This window comes from Vitis riparia, chromosome 17, assembly GCF_004353265.1.
Source record: "Vitis riparia cultivar Riparia Gloire de Montpellier isolate 1030 chromosome 17, EGFV_Vit.rip_1.0, whole genome shotgun sequence".
Classification (NCBI taxonomy): domain Eukaryota; kingdom Viridiplantae; phylum Streptophyta; class Magnoliopsida; order Vitales; family Vitaceae; genus Vitis; species Vitis riparia.
The window spans coordinates 19,642,823-19,661,681 of record NC_048447.1 but is presented as its reverse complement, the minus strand read 5'-3'; the positions used below and the strand labels follow the sequence as shown (position 1 = coordinate 19,661,681).

The 18,859-nt window shown below is 37.9% G+C and overlaps 1 protein-coding gene across 1 annotated transcript; it reads left to right on the top strand.

Annotated features, from left to right (window-relative positions):
* Positions 1-827: 827 nt before the first annotated feature.
* LOC117904451 (conserved oligomeric Golgi complex subunit 2) lies at positions 828-17,250 on the top strand. Its single transcript, XM_034817050.1, has 12 exons — positions 828-1,326; positions 3,346-3,552; positions 10,417-10,747; positions 11,397-11,558; positions 11,730-11,829; positions 11,922-12,137; positions 12,245-12,353; positions 13,951-14,151; positions 14,387-14,491; positions 16,202-16,327; positions 16,416-16,550; positions 16,914-17,250. Exons 1-12 carry the CDS (start codon positions 877-879, stop codon positions 17,025-17,027), a joined length of 2,256 nt encoding a protein of 751 aa, XP_034672941.1. The 5' UTR covers positions 828-876; the 3' UTR covers positions 17,028-17,250.
* Positions 17,251-18,859: the final 1,609 nt, after the last annotated feature.

Below are 18,859 nucleotides of genomic sequence, written 5' to 3'. Positions count from 1 at the left end.
AGCTTTTGCAGAATATTTTTAATGAGACGAGCTTTTTATATACAGGTGTATTGTGGTAGCCCTTCACTTGTTAATGTCTCAATGTCAAACCTCAACATTTGATTATTTGCTTATCTCATTAATTTTGGCATTTACATTGATTTAATGGTTTCAATTAGATTTGATAAAATTTTTAAAAATTTAAAAATTAATTTTGTTTTTAATAAAATTATTTTTTCGCACAAAATTAATGACACGAAAAATAATTATTTCTCCTTTTATTTCGCTTCTTAAAAATTTTCTATGCCATTTGTGTGTTAAATAATATAATTCTATACATTTTGCATGATTTAAAAAAATAGTATTGTTGCAATAAATGGGTTGTTATGTCTAAAAATAATTTAATTTTTTTTATTATAAACAAATTTGAGTGTGAACCAAGACAACGACTAATTATTCCTTTGCAATTTGTACTAAATAAAAGCCAATCTCAAGAATTTGTACATTCTACCGTTGTAGACTTGTTGGATCTTTAAAATATTTTAGAAAAAATTAGAAAAAAAAAATGAAAAATATTTTAGAAAAAATTAGAAAAAAAAAATGAAAAAAAAAGGGAAAAAAATGAATTTTTTTTTTATAGAAAAACTAGAAAAAAAAATGAAAATAAAGGAAAAAAACTAGAGAAAAAGAAAAGTGGATTAAACTCATATAAATCTGATTTTATCATAATTTATTTCTTTCCTTCGGAATTTTGATTTTTTTTTTATTTCATTAATTTTCAGCAGAACAAAAAAATGGACTAGTGCTGTGGCTCCTTTAGGATGATAAATACAGTTACGGTTGAATTGAGCTTCCCTCCCCTCTCTCTCTCTCTCTCTCACCCGTTGATCTTCTCTAATGGCGGATACGCTACCTACTCGATCTGCAACCGACCTCTTCTCGGATCCGATCGACTCCCAACCTCTATGGTTCAAGAAATCCTCCTTCCTCCAGCCGGAATTCGACTCCGAAGCCTACATCTCTGACCTCCGGACGTTGGTCTCATTCGACACTCTCCGATCCGAGCTCCAAACTCATCTGGCTTCTCTCAAGCACGAGCTCATCGATCTTATCAACCGCGACTACGCTGATTTCGTCAATCTCAGCACTAAACTCGTTGACGTCGATGGCGCCATTGTGCGAATGCGGGCGCCATTGACGGAGCTCCGTGAGAAAATCCTAGGGTTCCGAGAGAGCGTGGAGTCGACGCTTGTGGCTGTGCAGAATGGGCTGCGTCAGAGGTCGGAGGCGTCCGCTGCGAGGGAGATCTTGGAGTTGTTGCTTGATACATTTCATGTTGTGTCTAAGGTGGGCAATTGAAGGTTAGCTTTGGTTTTCTGGTCTGTTTGGTAGCTGAGAAGATGTGGCGGAGGAAAATATATTTGGAAGTTGGATCTTAGGTTTTTGTCTTGAGGAGAAAACTGAGATATTCCTTCACCTGACCGGAACGTGATTTTTTGGCCCTAGGGTTGATTGCTGAAAAGGTGTGGGAAAGGAAAATGTATTTGAAATTTAGATCTTAGGTTTTTGCAGTCGGGAGCTAAAAAGTAGAGTTAGTCCTTCAGCTGAGCTTAATTTAACCTTTTTGGCTTAGATGATTATAACAACTAGAAAATATGGCTTGGATTTTCTTTTGATTGCTGAGAAAATGTGGCAAAGTAAAATATATTTGGAATTTAGATCTTAGATTTTTATGTTTGGATATTGCTTTAACTGTGCATAATGCGAATTTTCGGTCCTAGGTTTGATTGATGAGAAGATGCGGGAAAGGAAAATGTATTTGAAATTTAAATCTTAGGTGGGAGCTGAGAAAACAGAGATGTTCCTTTAGCCGAGCTTAATTTAATCTTCTTTGTCTTAGATGAGTAGAGCAACATGAAAATATGGCTCGAATTTTTTCTTTTGAGCTGAAAAAAATTGGCAAAGGAAAATATGTTTGAAACTTAGAACTTAGGTTTGGGATAGATTTGAGATATTCCTTCAACTGAGCATAATCTGATTTTTTTGGCTCTAGGTTTGAGCGCTGAGAAGATGTGGGAAAGGAAAATGCATTTGGAATGTAGATCTTGGGTTTTTGTGGTTGGGAGCCAAGAAAGCTGATATTCCTTTAGCTGAGCTTAATTTAACCTTTTGGCTTAAATGAGCAAATAACAAGAAAATATGACTTGAATTTCTTGATTGCTGAGAAAATGTGGGAAAGGAAAATATATTTGAAATTTAGATCTTAGATTTTGTGTTTAGGGAGTGGAGAAAACATAGATATTTCTTTAACTAAGCTCAATTTGATCTTTTAGCTTAGATGAAGGGAAAAATTGGGAAATAAGAAGGTTTCGACATGTATAAGATAAATGTTGAAAATTATTATGCTTTGGTTTAGTTTATGGTCTGTTGGTTGCTGAGATAATATTTGCAAAAGAAAAATAAAAATTACATTCATTATAGTTTAGATCTTATGCTTTGCTTAGTTTGCATAATGCTGAGTGTGATACTTTATGGATTGGTTGGTTGCTGAGAATATGTAGAACAAAGAGAAGTTTGATTTGGATTTAGATTCTTTTGAGACCCATTGATTATTTTGAGGCCCTTAGGAACCATAGATACTTTTTCAATTTGGAAAGATTGCAACCATTTGGCTTAGATGAGAAACAAGAAGAAGAAAATGAGACTCCGAATTTTGTTTTCTTTTGTTTCCTATATATGGCACTTGACAGTGGAGAAGATGTGGGAACAGAAAAAGAATTTGAAATTTGGATCTTAGATTCCTAACACCTGGAATTTGGGGAACCAAGAGAGCAAAAACCTGTAAATCTATGGAGCCTAGTATGATTAACAACATAAATCATAAGATTTCAAGATCTTATTTTTGATTTTTTTTTTTCCCTTAGCTTTCTAGATAACACAGTGGATAGTTATTTTATTTGTTACATATTCTGATTGTATTTCATTTGAGTAAAGATGAAATGGAAACTTGCTTTATAAGTTTATCTACCTTTCAGTATGAGAAATTTGGTGTTTATTTGCCTACAAGTTTTGATTTTTGAAATTGAAAAATCTCCTCAACTAAATTATACAGTTGTATTAGGCTCAATTAATTACATGGTTTTGCTTCCTTGGATCTCAGATGAAAAATCTTAAGATTCAAAATTTTAATACCTTTTCTTTTTCTTCTACATTTTTTTCAGCAACTAATTGGATCCTTGTTTCATTTGCATTGCGAGCTTTAGACTTGATTCCTGCATATATAAATTATGTTGTTGTTTTTTTAACATTAGATGTTATCTATTTTCTATTTTATCTAATTTTCTACTTATGGGCTAATATATGTAGGTTGAGAAACTTATCAAGGAGTTACCAAGTGTGCCGGCTGATTGGTCAAATGGGGATGTAAATTCTATGGCGAGGAGTAGTTTAAACAATGGGATATCCTTACAACATGCTGAAAATGAAACAAATCTCAGAGAAACTCAAAGCATGCTTTTGGAGAGAATCGCAAGTGAAATGAATCGGCTGAAGTTCTACATGGCTCATGCACAGGTCTCTTGCTCTTTCTCACTTCAAATCAGTATTTAAAACTGGTCGACAAAGCATGCTGCCGCTATTTTAATAGAGTTTAGTTATAAATGCTGATAACAGTATATCTAGAATTCTTTATTGGGGGGGTGGATCTTAGGGCTCCGATGGAAGCGCCGGGTGTCCAAGTTATGGAGGACGGGGGGATCGCGTGCTTCCTAGGAGGAGATTGGAGGGAGTCGGAGTCTCTAACGGAGAAGGCGAGAGCGCGGATGACTGAAGAAGCGCTGTCGGCTGAAGCATCCAGGTACGAGCCCGTAATCGATGTTCTTGGGGGGATCGGGTTTTCTACTCTTCTTCTTCTCTTTCTGGGTGCGATCGGGCTATGGTGGTGGGGGAGTTAGGGGATCGGTAGTCATTGACGAAGGGGTTGGATTTCAAGCTCCTTTGCGTGCCGTGTTGACTGATGGCAGTCCGTGGGAGTCGGAGACAGAGGGGGGAAAGAACAGGGGTTTCGGAGCAAAGGAGAGTGAGGATCTGGAAGAAGATGAAGGCCAGGGTTGCGGATGGGACGACAGTAGCTTGGCTAAATTCAGTAAAACTTTGGGATTTTCGACAGTTGGCGTTGAAGGGGAAGTCCTTAAATTACTGTTAAGGCTGAAATCAAGGAGGGATCAAGGCAAGAAGAAAGGCATTGCGGGGATGACTAGGTTTGATAGGGAAGTGAAAAAATTGGAATGGTCGATTAATTATGAAGGAGAAAGCAGGAAGAAAGGCTCGGATAGAAGAAACGGGGATAGAGCTCTGTGTCTTAAATGAAAATTAAAATCCTATCTTGGAATGTCCGGGGGGTGAATGATAGGAATAAGAGAAGTACAATTAAGGCCTTAATCAGATCCCATAAAGTGGACTTAGTTTGCTTGCAGGAGACTAAAATGTCTCAGATGTCTTTAGGGGTGGTGAGAAGTCTTGGGGTGGGGAGATTTTTAGATTGGGGAGTTCTGAATGCGAGGGGGGCAGCTGGAGGGGTGTTGGTTTTTTGGGACAAAAGAGTTTTGGAGCTGGAAGGGATGGAGGTGGGGCTTTTTTCCGTCTCCTGTCGGTTCAAGAACTGTGAAGATGGATTTATTTGGGTTTTTTCAGGAGTGTATGGCCCTACTGTAAAGAGATATAGAGAGCTGTTTTGGGAAGAGCTTGGGGCCATTCGTGGTCTATGGAACGATCCTTGGTGTATTGGAGGTGACTTCAATTTAATCAGATTTCCGGATGAGAGTAGAAGAGGGGGAAGATTGTCTTCTTCAATGAGAAGATTTTCGGAAGTGATTGATGACTTGGATTTGAGGGACCTCCCTCTTCAGGGGGGTCCATTCACCTGGAGTGGAGGTCTGAATAATCAAGCTATGACCAGGATAGATCGTTTTTTGGTGTCGGAGGATTGGGAAGGTCACTTTAAGGGGGCGGTGCAGTGTACCCTTCCTAGGCCTGTGTCCGACCATTTCCCTATTTTATTGGATGGGGGAGGGGTTAGAAGAGGTCCTACTCCTTTCCGTTTTGAAATCATGTGGCTTAAGGAGGAGGGATTTATGGACCTGTTGAAGGGGTGGTGGCAGAGTCTAAGCTTTAATGGCTCGTTTAGCTTCATCCTTGCTGAGAAGTTGAAGGCTTTGAAGGCTATTCTAAAGTCATGGAATAAGGATGTTTTTGGGCAGGTGGGTGTCAATAAGAAAGTGGCCCTGGATAAGGTGAATTTCTGGGATGGTCAGGAGAAGCTTCGTCTCTTATCTTTAGAGGAAGTGGAAGCTAGAAAGGTAGCAAAGGGGGATTTCGAGAAATGGGCTCTAATGGAGGAGATTTCTTGGAGACAAAAATCAAGAGAAGTTTGGCTTAGGGAGGGTGATAGAAACACTGGTTTTTTTCATAAAATGGCAAACTCCCACAGAAGGAGAAACTGCCTGTCCAAGATTAAAGTGGATGGTGTTTGGTTAACAGAGGAGCAGGAGATAAAGAGAGGGGTGGTTAGAGCTTTCAAGGACCAATTGACTGACCCGGGGGGCTGGCAGCCTTCTATGGAAGGTCAGGACTTTAATAAAATTGGAGTGGAGGATGCAGCTAGACTGGAGGAGGTTTTTTCTGAGGAAGAGGTCTTCAAGGCTCTTTCAGACCTGAACGGGGATAAGGCTCCGGGTCCAGACGGATTCCCCCTTAGGTTTTGGCAGTTTTGCTGGGATGTTGTCAAAGGAGAGATCATGGGTTTTTTGCTAGAGTTTCATGAGCGCGGCAGATTCGTTAGGAGCCTAAATTCGACTTTTCTGGTCCTTATCCCAAAAAGAGCCGGCGCCGAGGACCTTAGAGACTTCAGACCAATCAGTTTGGTGGGCGGGTTGTATAAATTGTTGGCAAAAGTGTTAGCCAATAGGCTTAAGAAGGTAGTGGGCAAAGTGGTGTCTTCAGCTCAAAACGCTTTTGTTGAAGGGAGACAGATTCTTGATGCTGCCCTTATTGCCAATGAGGCAATAGATTCTTTGTTGAAACGAAATGAGAGTGGGGTGTTATGTAAGTTGGACTTAGAGAAGGCATACGATCACATAAGCTGGAACTTTTTGCTGTTTGTATTGAAAAGCATGGGATTTGGGGAGAAGTGGAATGGGTGGATCTCCTGGTGCATCTCTACAGCTACGTTTTCAGTATTGATCAATGGCACCCCGGAAGGCTACTTCAACAGTTCAAGGGGGCTGCGTCAGGGGGACCCCCTATCCCCGTACCTTTTCGTGATAGGAATGGAGGCCCTGAGTAGGCTGATCCATAGAGCAGTGGGGGGAGGGTTCCTATCAGGCTGTAGAGTTAATGGAAGAGGCGGGAATGGGGCTTTGGTCTCTCACTTGCTGTTTGCCGACGATACGTTAGTGTTTTGTGAAGCTTCTGAAGATCAGATGGTCCACCTAAGCTGGTTGTTGATGTGGTTTGAAGCCATATCAGGATTGAGAATCAACTTGGACAAAAGCGAAATTTTGCCGGTTGGTAGAGTGGAGAATTTGGAGAATTTGGCTCTTGAGGCTGGCTGTAAAGTGGGCAGGCTGCCTTCTACCTATTTGGGGATTCCGTTGGGGGCGAATCACAAGTCCGTGGCTGTTTGGGATGGGGTGGAAGAGAGATTTAGGAAACGGCTGGCCTTGTGGAAGAGACAATTTATCTCCAAAGGAGGGAGGCTTACTCTAATTCGGAGTACATTGTCAAGTATGCCTATATACTTGATGTCTTTAATCCGAATGCCTAGAGTGGTTAGTCTAAGGTTGGAGAAAATTCAAAGGGATTTCTTGTGGGGAGGGGGTGCTTTGGAGAGGAAGCCTCACTTAGTTAATTGGGAAATTGTTTGCATGGATAAAAGGAAGGGGGGATTGGGTGTTAGACGCCTCTCCACCCTTAATAGGGCCCTTCTTTGCAAGTGGAATTGGCGTTATGCGATTGAAAGGGAGAACTTTTGGAGGCTTGTCATTAGGAGGAAGTTTGGGGAGGAAGAAGGGGTTGGAGTTCTAGAGAAGTTAGGGAGAGCTATGGAGTTGGTTTTTGGAAGGAAATAAGGAAGGAAGGCGACCTTATGCAAAATAAAGTGGCTTTTGTAGTGGGGAATGGTAGAAGGGTAAAGTTTTGGAAAGATATATGGTGGGGGAATCTCGCCTTATGCAATTCTTACCCCTCCTTGTATGCTTTTGCCTCCTCTAAGGAGGCTTGGGTTGAGGAGTTTTGGGACACTTCGGGAGGGGAAGGGGCTTGGAGTCCTAGATTTTCTAGGTCCTTCAATGATTGGGAGGTGGAGGAGGTGGAGAGGCTTCTTTTGGCAATCCGAGGAGCAAGGCTTAGTCCTCTTATGGAAGATAGACTGATGTGGAAGGCGAATTCGAATGGGATTTTTTCAGTTAAATCGCTCTATAATGATCTTTCTTCAAGAAGAGCTGGTCTTTTCCCTCACGGTGTGATATGGAACCCTAGAGTGCCTTCCAAAGTGAGCTTCTTTGCTTGGGAGGCCTCTTGGGGTAAGGTGCTCACTATGGATCAGCTTAAAAAGAGGGGGTGGGCTGTTGCTAACAGATGTTTTTTGTGCTGTGAGGAAGAGGAGTCAATTGATCATATCCTTATACATTGCTCCAAGGCAAGAGCTTTATGGGATTTATTGTTTGCCCTTTTTGGAGTTTGTTGGGTCCTCCCTTCTTCGGCTAAAGAGACCCTTATTGAATGGGGGGGCTGCATGTGGGGTAAGAAGCATAGAAAAGTATGGAAGGCAGCCCCGTTGTGCCTTTTTTGGACGATTTGGTTGGAAAGAAACAGGATTGCTTTCGAAAACGAGGACTTTTCGGTTCATAGGGTGAAAAATTCTTTTGTTTGTAATCTTTGGGTTTGGACAAAATCAATTGTAAATGAAGGTTCTATTACTTTACCTAGTTTTATTGATTGGCTAGGCGCTAGATGAGGGTCGGGTTTGTATTTTCTCTTCTTTTGTGTGTGCCTTAAGGGGCCTTTTGTATACTTCCTGTATGCTATTGGGTTTTCCTCTTGGTGCCCTTTTCTAATATATTGTTGCCTTTGCCTATCAAAAAAAAGAATTCTTTAATTGCTAAGTTGGGTTATTCATGAGTAAGATTGAATGATTACTACCACCACTTCCTAATTCCAAATAGAATGTGAGAATTAAGAACTTTCCTTCCAAGGAAAACCATCTAAAGGAAAGAAAAATGCATCTTGTGAATTGGCAATGATATTCGAGGACAAAAAGTATGGGAGGTTGGCAATTAGGAAATTGGATTCTCTAAATAAGGTATTGTTTTGAAAACAGTTATGGACATATGGTGTGCTCAAGGAGTGAGAGAGGGATCATGGTGAGATTGTGGAAATGTAGGTGGTGGGAAGAGTTCAATACCAGAACTTCTGTTATGTTCATGGGTGGAGAACCGAATAATGGGTGGATAAATGGATCGGGCAGCAATCTTCAAGACACTCTCTATATGTTGTTTAGTCTAGCCTCTTCCAGAAACATCTGGGTCCTTGCAGCTCTGAAGGCATTTTCAGGATTAGGAAAAGGAGGAGGTAAGACAGTTTCTGGAACTCATTAATGTGGTGAGATTAAAGTAGCAGGGGAGGAAAACTTATTGCAGATGGAGTAAGGTGAAATCTTTCTGTAAGTCATCATGTGTTAAGGATATGGATTTATTTCCTGTCCATGAAGTTTGAGGGATGAATGCTTCTATGAGCGCTTGTTTTATTCCAGGGAGGCAACATAGGTTAAAAATCTTAGATGTTTTTGACAACAGTAGCTGGAGTCCTAGATTTGGGAGCTAATTGCATGATTGGGAATTAGAAGAGGTAGAAGTCTTTTTTGAGAGGTTGTATGAGTACTCCATTATTGTGGGTGCAAAAGATATTATGGTGCGGCTGGTTACAAAGAATGGTGATTTCTTAGTTAAGTCTTTTTGCTCTTCTTTGGCATTTAAGATGGCAGATATGTTTCCGTTTCGCATCATTTGGAACTTGTGGGTGCCGTCAAAAATTAGCGTTTTTGCTTGGGAAGCAACTTAGGGCAGGATTTTGACGTTGGATCAGCTCAAAAGGAGGGGTTGGAGGATTCCTAATAGATGCTACATGTGTAAAGCAAAAGAAGAAACGATTGATCATATTCTCTTGCATTGTTTAAAAGGCAGTCTTTGTGGAATTTGATGTTTGCTCTCTTTGGGGTTTAGTGGGTGATGCATTCCACTATTAGGGGTGTTCTCTTGAGCTGGTGCAGGATTTTTGTTGGTAAAAAGAGAAAGAAAGCTTGGAAGGCTACTCTATTGTACTTGTTTTGGACCATTTGAAGGGAGAGAAATAGGAGAGCCGTTGATAATTATGAAAACATGGATTAATTGATCAGAAATTCTTTTTTTGTACCTTCTTTGGGAGTGCGTTAGAGTGTATGGTGGGGTTGGATCCATGTCGTTGGTAGACTTTGTGAATTGGCTAGGCTCTATGTAAAGTGCGGTTGCAGTTTTTTGTGTCTTCATGCTGTTTTTTTGGTAGTTGGGTCTCTTTGTATACACTGTGTATACCTTCTTTGTATACACTTTTACATTTACCTATCAAAAAAAAAAAGGGAGGGGGGCGGGGAATCTTAGCCATAGACCTTCTCCTGAGAAGAGGGTGGTTGATGGTGAATAGGTGCAACCTTTATGAAACTAGCAGAGTATCAACAGATCATATCTTAGTCAGTTGTAAGATATTTTTGGTCTGCAGGTGGGTCTTTCCCGAGCCAATTAGGAGCTTCTGTTGGGCTGGAAGTTTCCTGAGTCAAATGGCTCACTTTGAACTATTTTGGTGCATTTGGAGAGAGTGTAATGACCTAAACTTTAAAGAAGTATATTTAGATCAAAAGGTGAAGGAGATCATCATGTCTTCTTTGGATTGGTCTAGGGCCTGCTGAGGATGGATATTGTACCTTGTTGGACTTCATTGATAGTCTGAATTGTGGATTATAGGATATAGTTTGCTGTTTTCTGTGGGTGTGTGGTTTCTCCTTTCCTTGGTATCTCTTCTATACCCCTGGTGTACATATGATCGGCCCCCTTTGGTTAGGCATCATTTTATGGACTTTCTATTTCCCTATGAGGAAAAAAAAAGGAATTCTCCTTCAAGGAATCTAATACCAATTATTTTTTCATGATTGAGTTCTGTCAACCTCCTAACCCAACCCAACCCAAACAAACTGTCTGTCTTAATTTGTCAAGAGGATCACATCAACTAGTAACCTTTCCACATATTTGTACCCCTGATTGTATATGGTTAAGAAAAAATGAGTTGTATATTGGAACTGGGAACTTACACATTCTGTGCTCATCTCTTTTCTTTATTATGCCTGTACAGAACCTGCCTTTCGTTGAGAACATGGAGAAGAGAATTCAAAGTGCTAGTCTACTATTGGATGCGAGCTTAGGACATTGTTTTGTTGATGCACTGGAACATAGGGATGCAACAGCAATTTACAATTGCTTGCGTGCATATGCTGCCGTTGATAACACCAGGAATGCAGAAGATATATTTCGTATGACTGTTGTTCTTCCATTGATACAGAAAGTTATTCCACAATCCGGGGTAGTTTCTGGGGCATCGGGGGATGAACTTGCGGACGATTATCAACAGATTGAGCAACATATTGTGAAAGACTGTAAATTCCTACTTGAGATTGCTTCTGCAGGTAGGCCCACCTAACTTTAGATTTGCAGGTGTGCTTTCCACAAGTCAACAAGCCTTGTCTCAACTATTTGTCATCTAGCTCTGATTTTAGCCTTCAGTTAAGATATTGGCCATAATGCTTCCTTCCAGCCCCAGTCCAGCTTCTCTTCATGTCCATGTCCTTGCATCACCTGTTGTAAACCTTGTTACTGGTCTTTTTTGCACAGAACAATACCATCTTAACCCGAACTATTTTCATCTTATCCCTCATTGGTTTTGCCTTTTAATTGTATTATTTGATATCTGATCACTTCAACGTTTCAACATCATTGTCTCATCTTATGCTTAGTTTGTGGATAGGTTTCTTTCACTTGTTTGACTGAGTGACAATTTTTACCATAGATCATGGCTATCCTTATGGCCCTGTTCACTTTTGCATGTAGACAGGACTCTAGTATTTTCCACTTTGTTTATCTTTCTCTCTCCCGTCCTCTCTCTCTCTCTCTACCTTTTTTTTTTATATTTTTTTTATGAATTGATGCAGCCTCTTGAATCTCCATCTCATATGGGTTTTTTATCCAGTATTATGCATATGGTCATGTTATTGTTTCTCATATTGCCTGTTTCTTTGAATATCATTAAAATTTTATGGTGCTTGCTGTGGTGTTCAGAAAATTCAGGTCTACATGTGTTTAACTTCCTGGCCAATTCAATCCTCAAAGAAGTTCTCACAGCAATCCAGAAGGGAAAACCAGGCGCTTTTTCTCCCGGGAGACCTACAGAATTTTTGAAAAATTACAAATCAAGCTTAGATTTCTTGGCTCACCTAGAGGGTAATAATTAGCTTTTATTTTCTTTTCCAAATGTGCATTACTTTTATGACACTGAACTAGTGAATTAATGTGTCTATTTGTGCTTTTTATGGTGGCTAGTTAAATTAAGTTGCATTTGCATAAGAGTATATACATTGTTCTTACAGTTATAATTTCCAATTATCATGCAAGGCTACTGTCCATCCAGATCTGCTGTTGCTAAGTTTCGAGCTGAATCTGTCTATATCGAGTTCGTGAAACAGTGGAATATTGGGGTTTATTTCTCATTGAGGTATTGAGTGCAACTCTCAGATGTTTGCTGTTTTAACAGAATATGAGGAATTATTGCTGATGCTGGCTAGTTTACTACTTTAACCACCACAGGTTTCAGGAAATAGCTGGGTCTCTAGATTCCGCACTTATAGCTGGCAGTCTTGTCCCAGTTCAAAAATTACCTTCTGGTCCTGGGAATTCCCAAGATTTAATATTAAAGCAAAGTGTTACTCTTTTGGAAAGCTTGAGATCCTGCTGGAGAGAAGATGTTTTCATTCTTTCTTGCTCTGAACGGTTTCTTCGCTTGTCATTGCAGCTTCTTTCAAGGTGAGTTTGCACTGGAAGTTGGATGGTTTGTGTTTTGAGGTGTATATCTACACTATTCTGCTGACAGCTTATTCACACTTGACTGCATATTTGTGAATGTACAATAGATACTCAAACTGGTTGTCATCAGGATTGGCTGCTCTTAAAACTGGTAATGCTGGTCGCAACCCTGGATTTGAATGGGCTACTTCAGCTGTCCCAGAAGACTTTGTTTACGTATGCACTGTCTCTTGATTAAAATATAATTCTCTTACCTTATGCCATCTGTAGCATCTTAATTCATGCTCTTCTGCTGTTTTGTTGTTAATCTGCAGACATTTTGCTGAATTCATGTTAGATTATCTTAGTACCATATTTCATTTCCTGATAGGACCATTTAGCTTTCCCGAGTTAGGGCTGTAGGTTTTGCATGTCTTGTTGAAAAGAAGATAAATGAATAACCCCTATGAAGCATCAGGATAGATCAGTTTCATTGTTTTGATTGGCAGAGTTTCCTTGGAAGTTGTAAAGAGTGTTAAAGTAAGAGACAGTATTTTGGTTGATAAGGTACCCTATTCTTTATTATACCTTTAAATCTCCTAGATATTACTTGTTGAATCTTGAGCGCCCACTTTGCAATCTTGCATCTCAGAAAAGCAGAGTATTTTCATAGGCAGCTTGTGCCATGCAGCAGCACCCTGTTGGTGTCAACTGTGTGTCAGATTGATGATATCATACTCTTTTTTTCCTGTTCAACTTTATCTGATTGAAATTTGCATTAATCTTTTTTTGTTAGCTGTCAATGTCTTAATATATTTGACTTGTAAAGATGATTACATTTATTTATTTATTTTTGGAATGGCAAACACACATCCTTTTTGCTGGTTGTCAATCAATGTATTTGACTTGTGAAGATAATTTTTCTTTACCTGATAAGCAAAGAGTAAGTCTTTTAACTTGTGAAGATGATGCCCTGTGCATGAGAACGTTACTGTCATTTTCTTTGTACTCCTATCTTTTGGACAATTTCTTTGTCCTTTAGCTTCTATATGAATTTTGACCCAGATTTGGTAATCAGTATTGTTTTTTCATTGATGACTTATTTTTTGCATCTCTGCTGGTATTTGAACTTGGGAACTTCCACATCTCCACCCACTTGAGTCAGGCCTCAAGGTCTCAGATTTGATTATATATAAAATGTGTGTTTCTCAGTGATGTCATAAGTTATGATGATGATAAGGATGGTGGTGACAATTTGATACATGCCTTTACTTCTATTTTGTAATTCAGGTTCAATTGGGGCAATCTGCAATTAATTGAGCTTTATACTTTTGTTTGGTCTGCCACATGCATAGTGTGAAATGACCACATAATGAACTCAGCTCAAGCCTGGGTCATGCTGCATTTTTTATTTCAAGTGGAGTTACAATTTCTCAACTATTCATGGAGTCTCTATTGCAAGAAATTGTTCTTGAGCTATGACTTAAAATTCCAAATCAACATGCCATAATTCTACTATAACAGCAATGCCTTTCTCTTGTCCTTTGATAAATTGGTTATCTCATTCTTAATTCCATTTTTTGATTTTGTCCATATTTCTTGAGTAATTCTTTCAATCAAATTATCCGATGCTAAAAAGTAGAGGTTCTCAAAATAGTTGCCATGCTTTGAATTCAGCCATGGTCTGGCCTGACTTAGACCAGCCTGTGCTATGTATCACCACATGCAAAAAATTTACTCATGTTATTTATGATGCAGAACTTAGCTTATTAATGCCCAATGCTGGACATTTTGTGGTTAACCTATGTACTGATAGAATTAATTTGATTTGTAGGTAATCCATGACATAAATTGCTTGGTTACTGAGGTTTGTGGCGACTACCTGGAAGGTGTACTTCAACGGCTTTCTTCTTGCTCCACTGAAGTTCTTGATCTTGTAAAGCAGAGCATTGTACAGGCTGGGAAATCATTAAGTGATTTACTACCTTTAGTTATGAATGCTGTAATAGAAGCATTAACTGAGAAGTCTGTTGAGGTAAGCTTTGAACTTCATTAAAGATTTGGTTTGAGTCGAACATCGGGGGAACTAGTGTTTGGTTGGGGTAATACATTTCTTAAGTTTTTGTTTTAAGTGCAGAATTTCATTAATAGTTTTGTTTATTTCTTGCTTTTCTTTTTCTAAATGCATTGCTTTCTCTAATCTATCAGCTTTATTCACAGTGTTCTGGATTTTTTTTGTTGATTGTAATATTTTTTGCTTCTAATTGTAGGACTTGAGACAGCTGAAGGGAATAACTGCAACTTATAGAATGACCCATAAGCCTCTTCCTGTTAGGCATTCACCTTATGTGTCAGGGGTATTACGTCCTGTGCAGGTATACAGTATTCTTCAGTTTTGAAGCAATCTCACCTTTTTTCCCGCTCAAACATAATATTCTCACTGCTATTGTTGGTATTTCAATTCAATCAATGGCTGAAAAAGCATGGTCGAATTATCTGCATGGATTGGCTTTGATATCTTATCAACTAATGCATGCTGGAATTCCTGTCCTGGGTGTAGGATGCTATGATCCTGGATGCCAAATTTGGGGCCGATCTGGGCCTACTGCATAATTTTTCCAAATGATTTTAGCGTATTGAGCGTGGGTTGTGGTAATTGCTTATTTAAATATTCACAAGATGCTAGTGGGTGTGTAGAGCATAAAGTATGGACATGAACAACATAGAGTAAATAGTTGGTAATCAGAATTAGCAAATTACAATCTTCTAATAAATGCCTAACAAAAGGGATGCCCCTTGAGTACATAAGAACTAAAAAAGTGTAGAAGGGGACCAAAAAGAAAAGGAGAGGACAAGCAATACAAGGTTCCTGCTATCCCCTACTTAAACCATCAAGGAAATCCAACCAAGAATGATTTGTCAATCCCAAGGGGACTCTAGACTACTCCCCAAAGGAATTTGATGAAAACCTCCTTCAATTTGTATCCTAACAAAAGGTTTTCTTTTTGCCTCTGGAAGAACCCACTGAATCCCAAAATTGAAAAATAAGATACCACAAAAACCAGGCTTTACACAGTGAATTATAATATGGTTTCCTGTTTAGTCACTAGATTTAGAGGCTTATTTGACGACTACCAAACATCCCTTTATAAGTTGATCTGTAGTCAAAATCTTCTCCCAAGCAGCTTCCAAAGCATACAAGTCCCAAAGGGTTTGATTTCTGATTCCATTTGGGTTGTCTTGGTATCAATATCAAATTGCAAATTAATAATACTATGGTTTTAGAATTAACTAGTCATAAGAAGAGTTGGGAATGAAGTGATTGACCCCTCATGGTCCTAGAAAGAACTTATATCATTGGAAATTAGAAACTGTGTGAGCAATTGCACTACCATTTTGGCTGTATTCACCAATTGATTACTGTGAAGCTCATGCTTCAAAGTGTTGATTTTATAATTTATCTTAGTTTGTTTCAAATTTAGCAATCCTTCTGTTTTCAATTTTCAAATATATAAAATGGAAATCTTTATTTTAAAAAATATTTTTTCTATTTGTACATTCTTAATCTGATCCTGCAGTTCATTTTTATTTTTTATTTTTTATTTTTATCAGAGATCCTGCAATTCATTCTAAACACTCCCTTCATCCAATCCAATATCCTGATTCTAAATCCTTGATCTAACTGCTTGAGTTGTTAAAAGAACCTTCAAATGTCCTGTCAGTATTCTTCTCCAAAAATATTTTTAATTTATTTAAATGGCCTTAAAATTTCAAATGACTAAAACTGATGTACATCAATACCTAAAGAAGTTTTTCTTTTTCAGGTAATTTCATTGTACAAATGTTTAAACTACTGATGTCTTTTTTCTTGGTGTGTGTATATATACTAGTTCATGTTACTTGTAAGTGTCATTTATATATTTAGCAGTGTTAGAAATGTTTGAAGACAAAAATATCTGACCAGTATCATGAACTTCATAAAAATAAACTTGGATTCCGTTTATGTATCTCCTTAGCTGTTGTGAGCTCGAAATCTATATTGCAAATAGCATATTAACTTTACATTGACCAACCATTGCTCCCAGGCCTTTTTGTACGGAGAGCGAGCAGCTACATATTTGACAGGGGAAATTAGGAATGAACTTCTACGAGGTGCTGCATTTGCAATTACTGGCCATTATTATGAATTAGCTGCTGACCTTGTCAATGTGGTTGGTGTCCAAATCCTAAACTTGCCTATGTTCCTCGATTTTTTCTGAATGATCTTTGATCTTTTAATGCTTTTCCTATCTTGCCTAGGCACGGAAAACTGAGTCTTCGCTGCAGAGAATAAGGCAGGGTGCACAAAGACGAGCTGGAGCAAGCTCAGATGTCATGGACAATAATGTGTCGGACACTGACAAGATCTGCATGCAATTGTTCCTTGATATTCAGGTATATATCATACTTATGACAGTGTTAAGGGTGCATTTGGTATGCAAGAATAAGAAAGGAAATGGAATGAGAAAAAAGGGTGAATCATAAAACTTGTATAAAAGAAGAATCAAAATCTTAGTAAGTGTGTGCCCCGTGGGATTAGTCGAGGTGCGCGTAAGCTGGTCCGGACATCCACAGTTATAAAAAAAAAAAAAAAAAAAAATCTTAGTAAGTGTGAGATTTGATTTTCATAACAATGAATTGTTATTCCTATTCTCATTCCATAAAGCAATCTAAACATATTAATAAATGAGAATTGAATTAATTTCTCTTTGTGTACACACTTGAATAACTTGGGAGTCTTTTGGCAATTTTTTCCAGGAGTATGGGCGAAACCTCTCTGCCCTTGGAGTCAAAGCAGTTGAAATTCCGGCGTACTGCTCCTTGTGGCGGTGTGTTGCCCCTCCAGACCAGCAAAATGCTATCAATGTCTAGAGTGAGCATTTTGCTACAAAGCAGCTTATATGTATACTGTTTTCTTTTTGTCCAGTCACAAGTATTGTTCTCCTTCCGCCCTGAAAGTTTAGGTGATTAGGTTGTTTATCAGGGGTTGATTGCAGGCGTCTTTAGGGCGCTTTGCAGGCGTCTTTTGTTTTTAATATATGGTGCTTTATTCATCAATTTTTTTTTTCATAATAAAAAAAGATTAAAAATTTTATGCTAGTATATACAACCTTCTCCGTCATGTTATATAATAATTATAATTAAATAATTATAATATAATTGTCAAATAGATCGACTTTGTTCACTATAGCCTTTGGTGAAAACCATTAAATGCTTTGCATTAGCAGTCACCATTGTCCATTGTTCATCCCTCTTCATTACAATATCTATATTAAGATCCTTCCCCAAAAAACTTCCTATGCAAAAGAACACGTTATAAGGGACTATAATACACCCAAATACCCAAATTTCCTTGGTTGGAAATATTAGTCTCAGCACATAAGGAGTTATAGTATACCTTTACACTTAAACTATCCTTTCTATACCCTCTTCAAAGTATAGTGTCTTCTCTTTCTTTCATTCAAATGGGGTAAATAGGATTTACAAATCGGATCACCTCTTCCTACTCCCAATTTTGGAAGGGCCTTTTAAGCTATTCTGAAAAGTGGAAGACATCTCTCAACTAATTCTCTCCTACCAATCTGTCTTACCAAAATTTTGTTTTTCCATCATTTCTAATTCAGATGGCTAACCTGGAACTGAAGTGCTCTCATCAATTTCAAATGCCTTCCCACAATCTCATACCAAAGGACTCTCTTACCCTCTCTATACATGTAATTAATTCAAAAAACATTCACATGTCATAAATAATTCTAATTTTGGAAATATCTTACTTCATATACTATTGTATTTGAGTTTATCTGTTGGACAAATTCAATCAACAAAGAAACAATTTAATTTATTTATTTAGTATAAAATCAAAAGTTTGCATAAAAAAAATTGATGAATTGTTTCGTAGTATCAATGTGGACCCTAAAAGAGGGCACGGAGGTGTTGTATATACTCCAATACAAGGTGTCAAAATAGCATTATCAGTGGTGCCTCTTTGACTATAGCTCAATCCTATATACAATTGAAGAGAGCGTGTCTATTCGTACTCTTTTCAACCTTGTTAATCGTATTTTTTTAAAGGATAAATACACTTTACTTCCTCAACTCCTAACGTGTTTTATATTCAAAATAAACCCTCCATAAAATTATAAAAGATATATTTTTTTTCTTCACTTTAACTTGAACTTAGGTAGAACCAACTTTGAATTGACAATTTTGAAATAAAATGCCCTAAATATCTTTGATTTTCGCATGTAATAATAAAAGTATCATAGTTTCGAATTTGAATAACGGGTGTTTTTTTTGCATTTTAACCTTGTTTCTTTGCTTAACAAATTGATTATTGACTTTTTAATGAGTTTGTAGAGTAAAATATTAATTTTTGAATGTGAAGGTTAGATAAAATGTATTTAACTATTTTCTTATTATCTTATTATGGATAATTAAGATAAAATATAAGAAAACCTTCCAAGATATGTGAAAAAAATTGAACCATGTATCATTTATATTTTCATGAAACAAAGATATAAATATTATTTATATCTATATTATTGAATATATTTATTGTATATAAATTTATAAAATAAAAAATGGGAAATTTGTTCCTTAATCTCCCTGTCTAGTCCAAGAAAGAGAATAAGGTAGGTAGAAAATAAATTTGTAAGTGAGGACAAGGACAGCCCACCTCATCCTGATTGTATCCTTAAATAGGA

What these genes read in the sequence shown, in the direction of transcription:
- LOC117904451 (XM_034817050.1), top strand. Translation starts at nt 877, where the DNA reads ATGGCGGATACGCTACCTACTCGATCTGCAACCGACCTCTTCTCGGAT. An exon ending in GGGTATTACGTCCTGTGCAG is followed by an intron (nt 14,492 to 16,201) that starts GTATACAGTATT and finishes CATTGCTCCCAG; the next exon opens with GCCTTTTTGTACGGAGAGCG. An exon ending in CTGCTGACCTTGTCAATGTG is followed by an intron (nt 16,328 to 16,415) that starts GTTGGTGTCCAA and finishes TATCTTGCCTAG; the next exon opens with GCACGGAAAACTGAGTCTTC.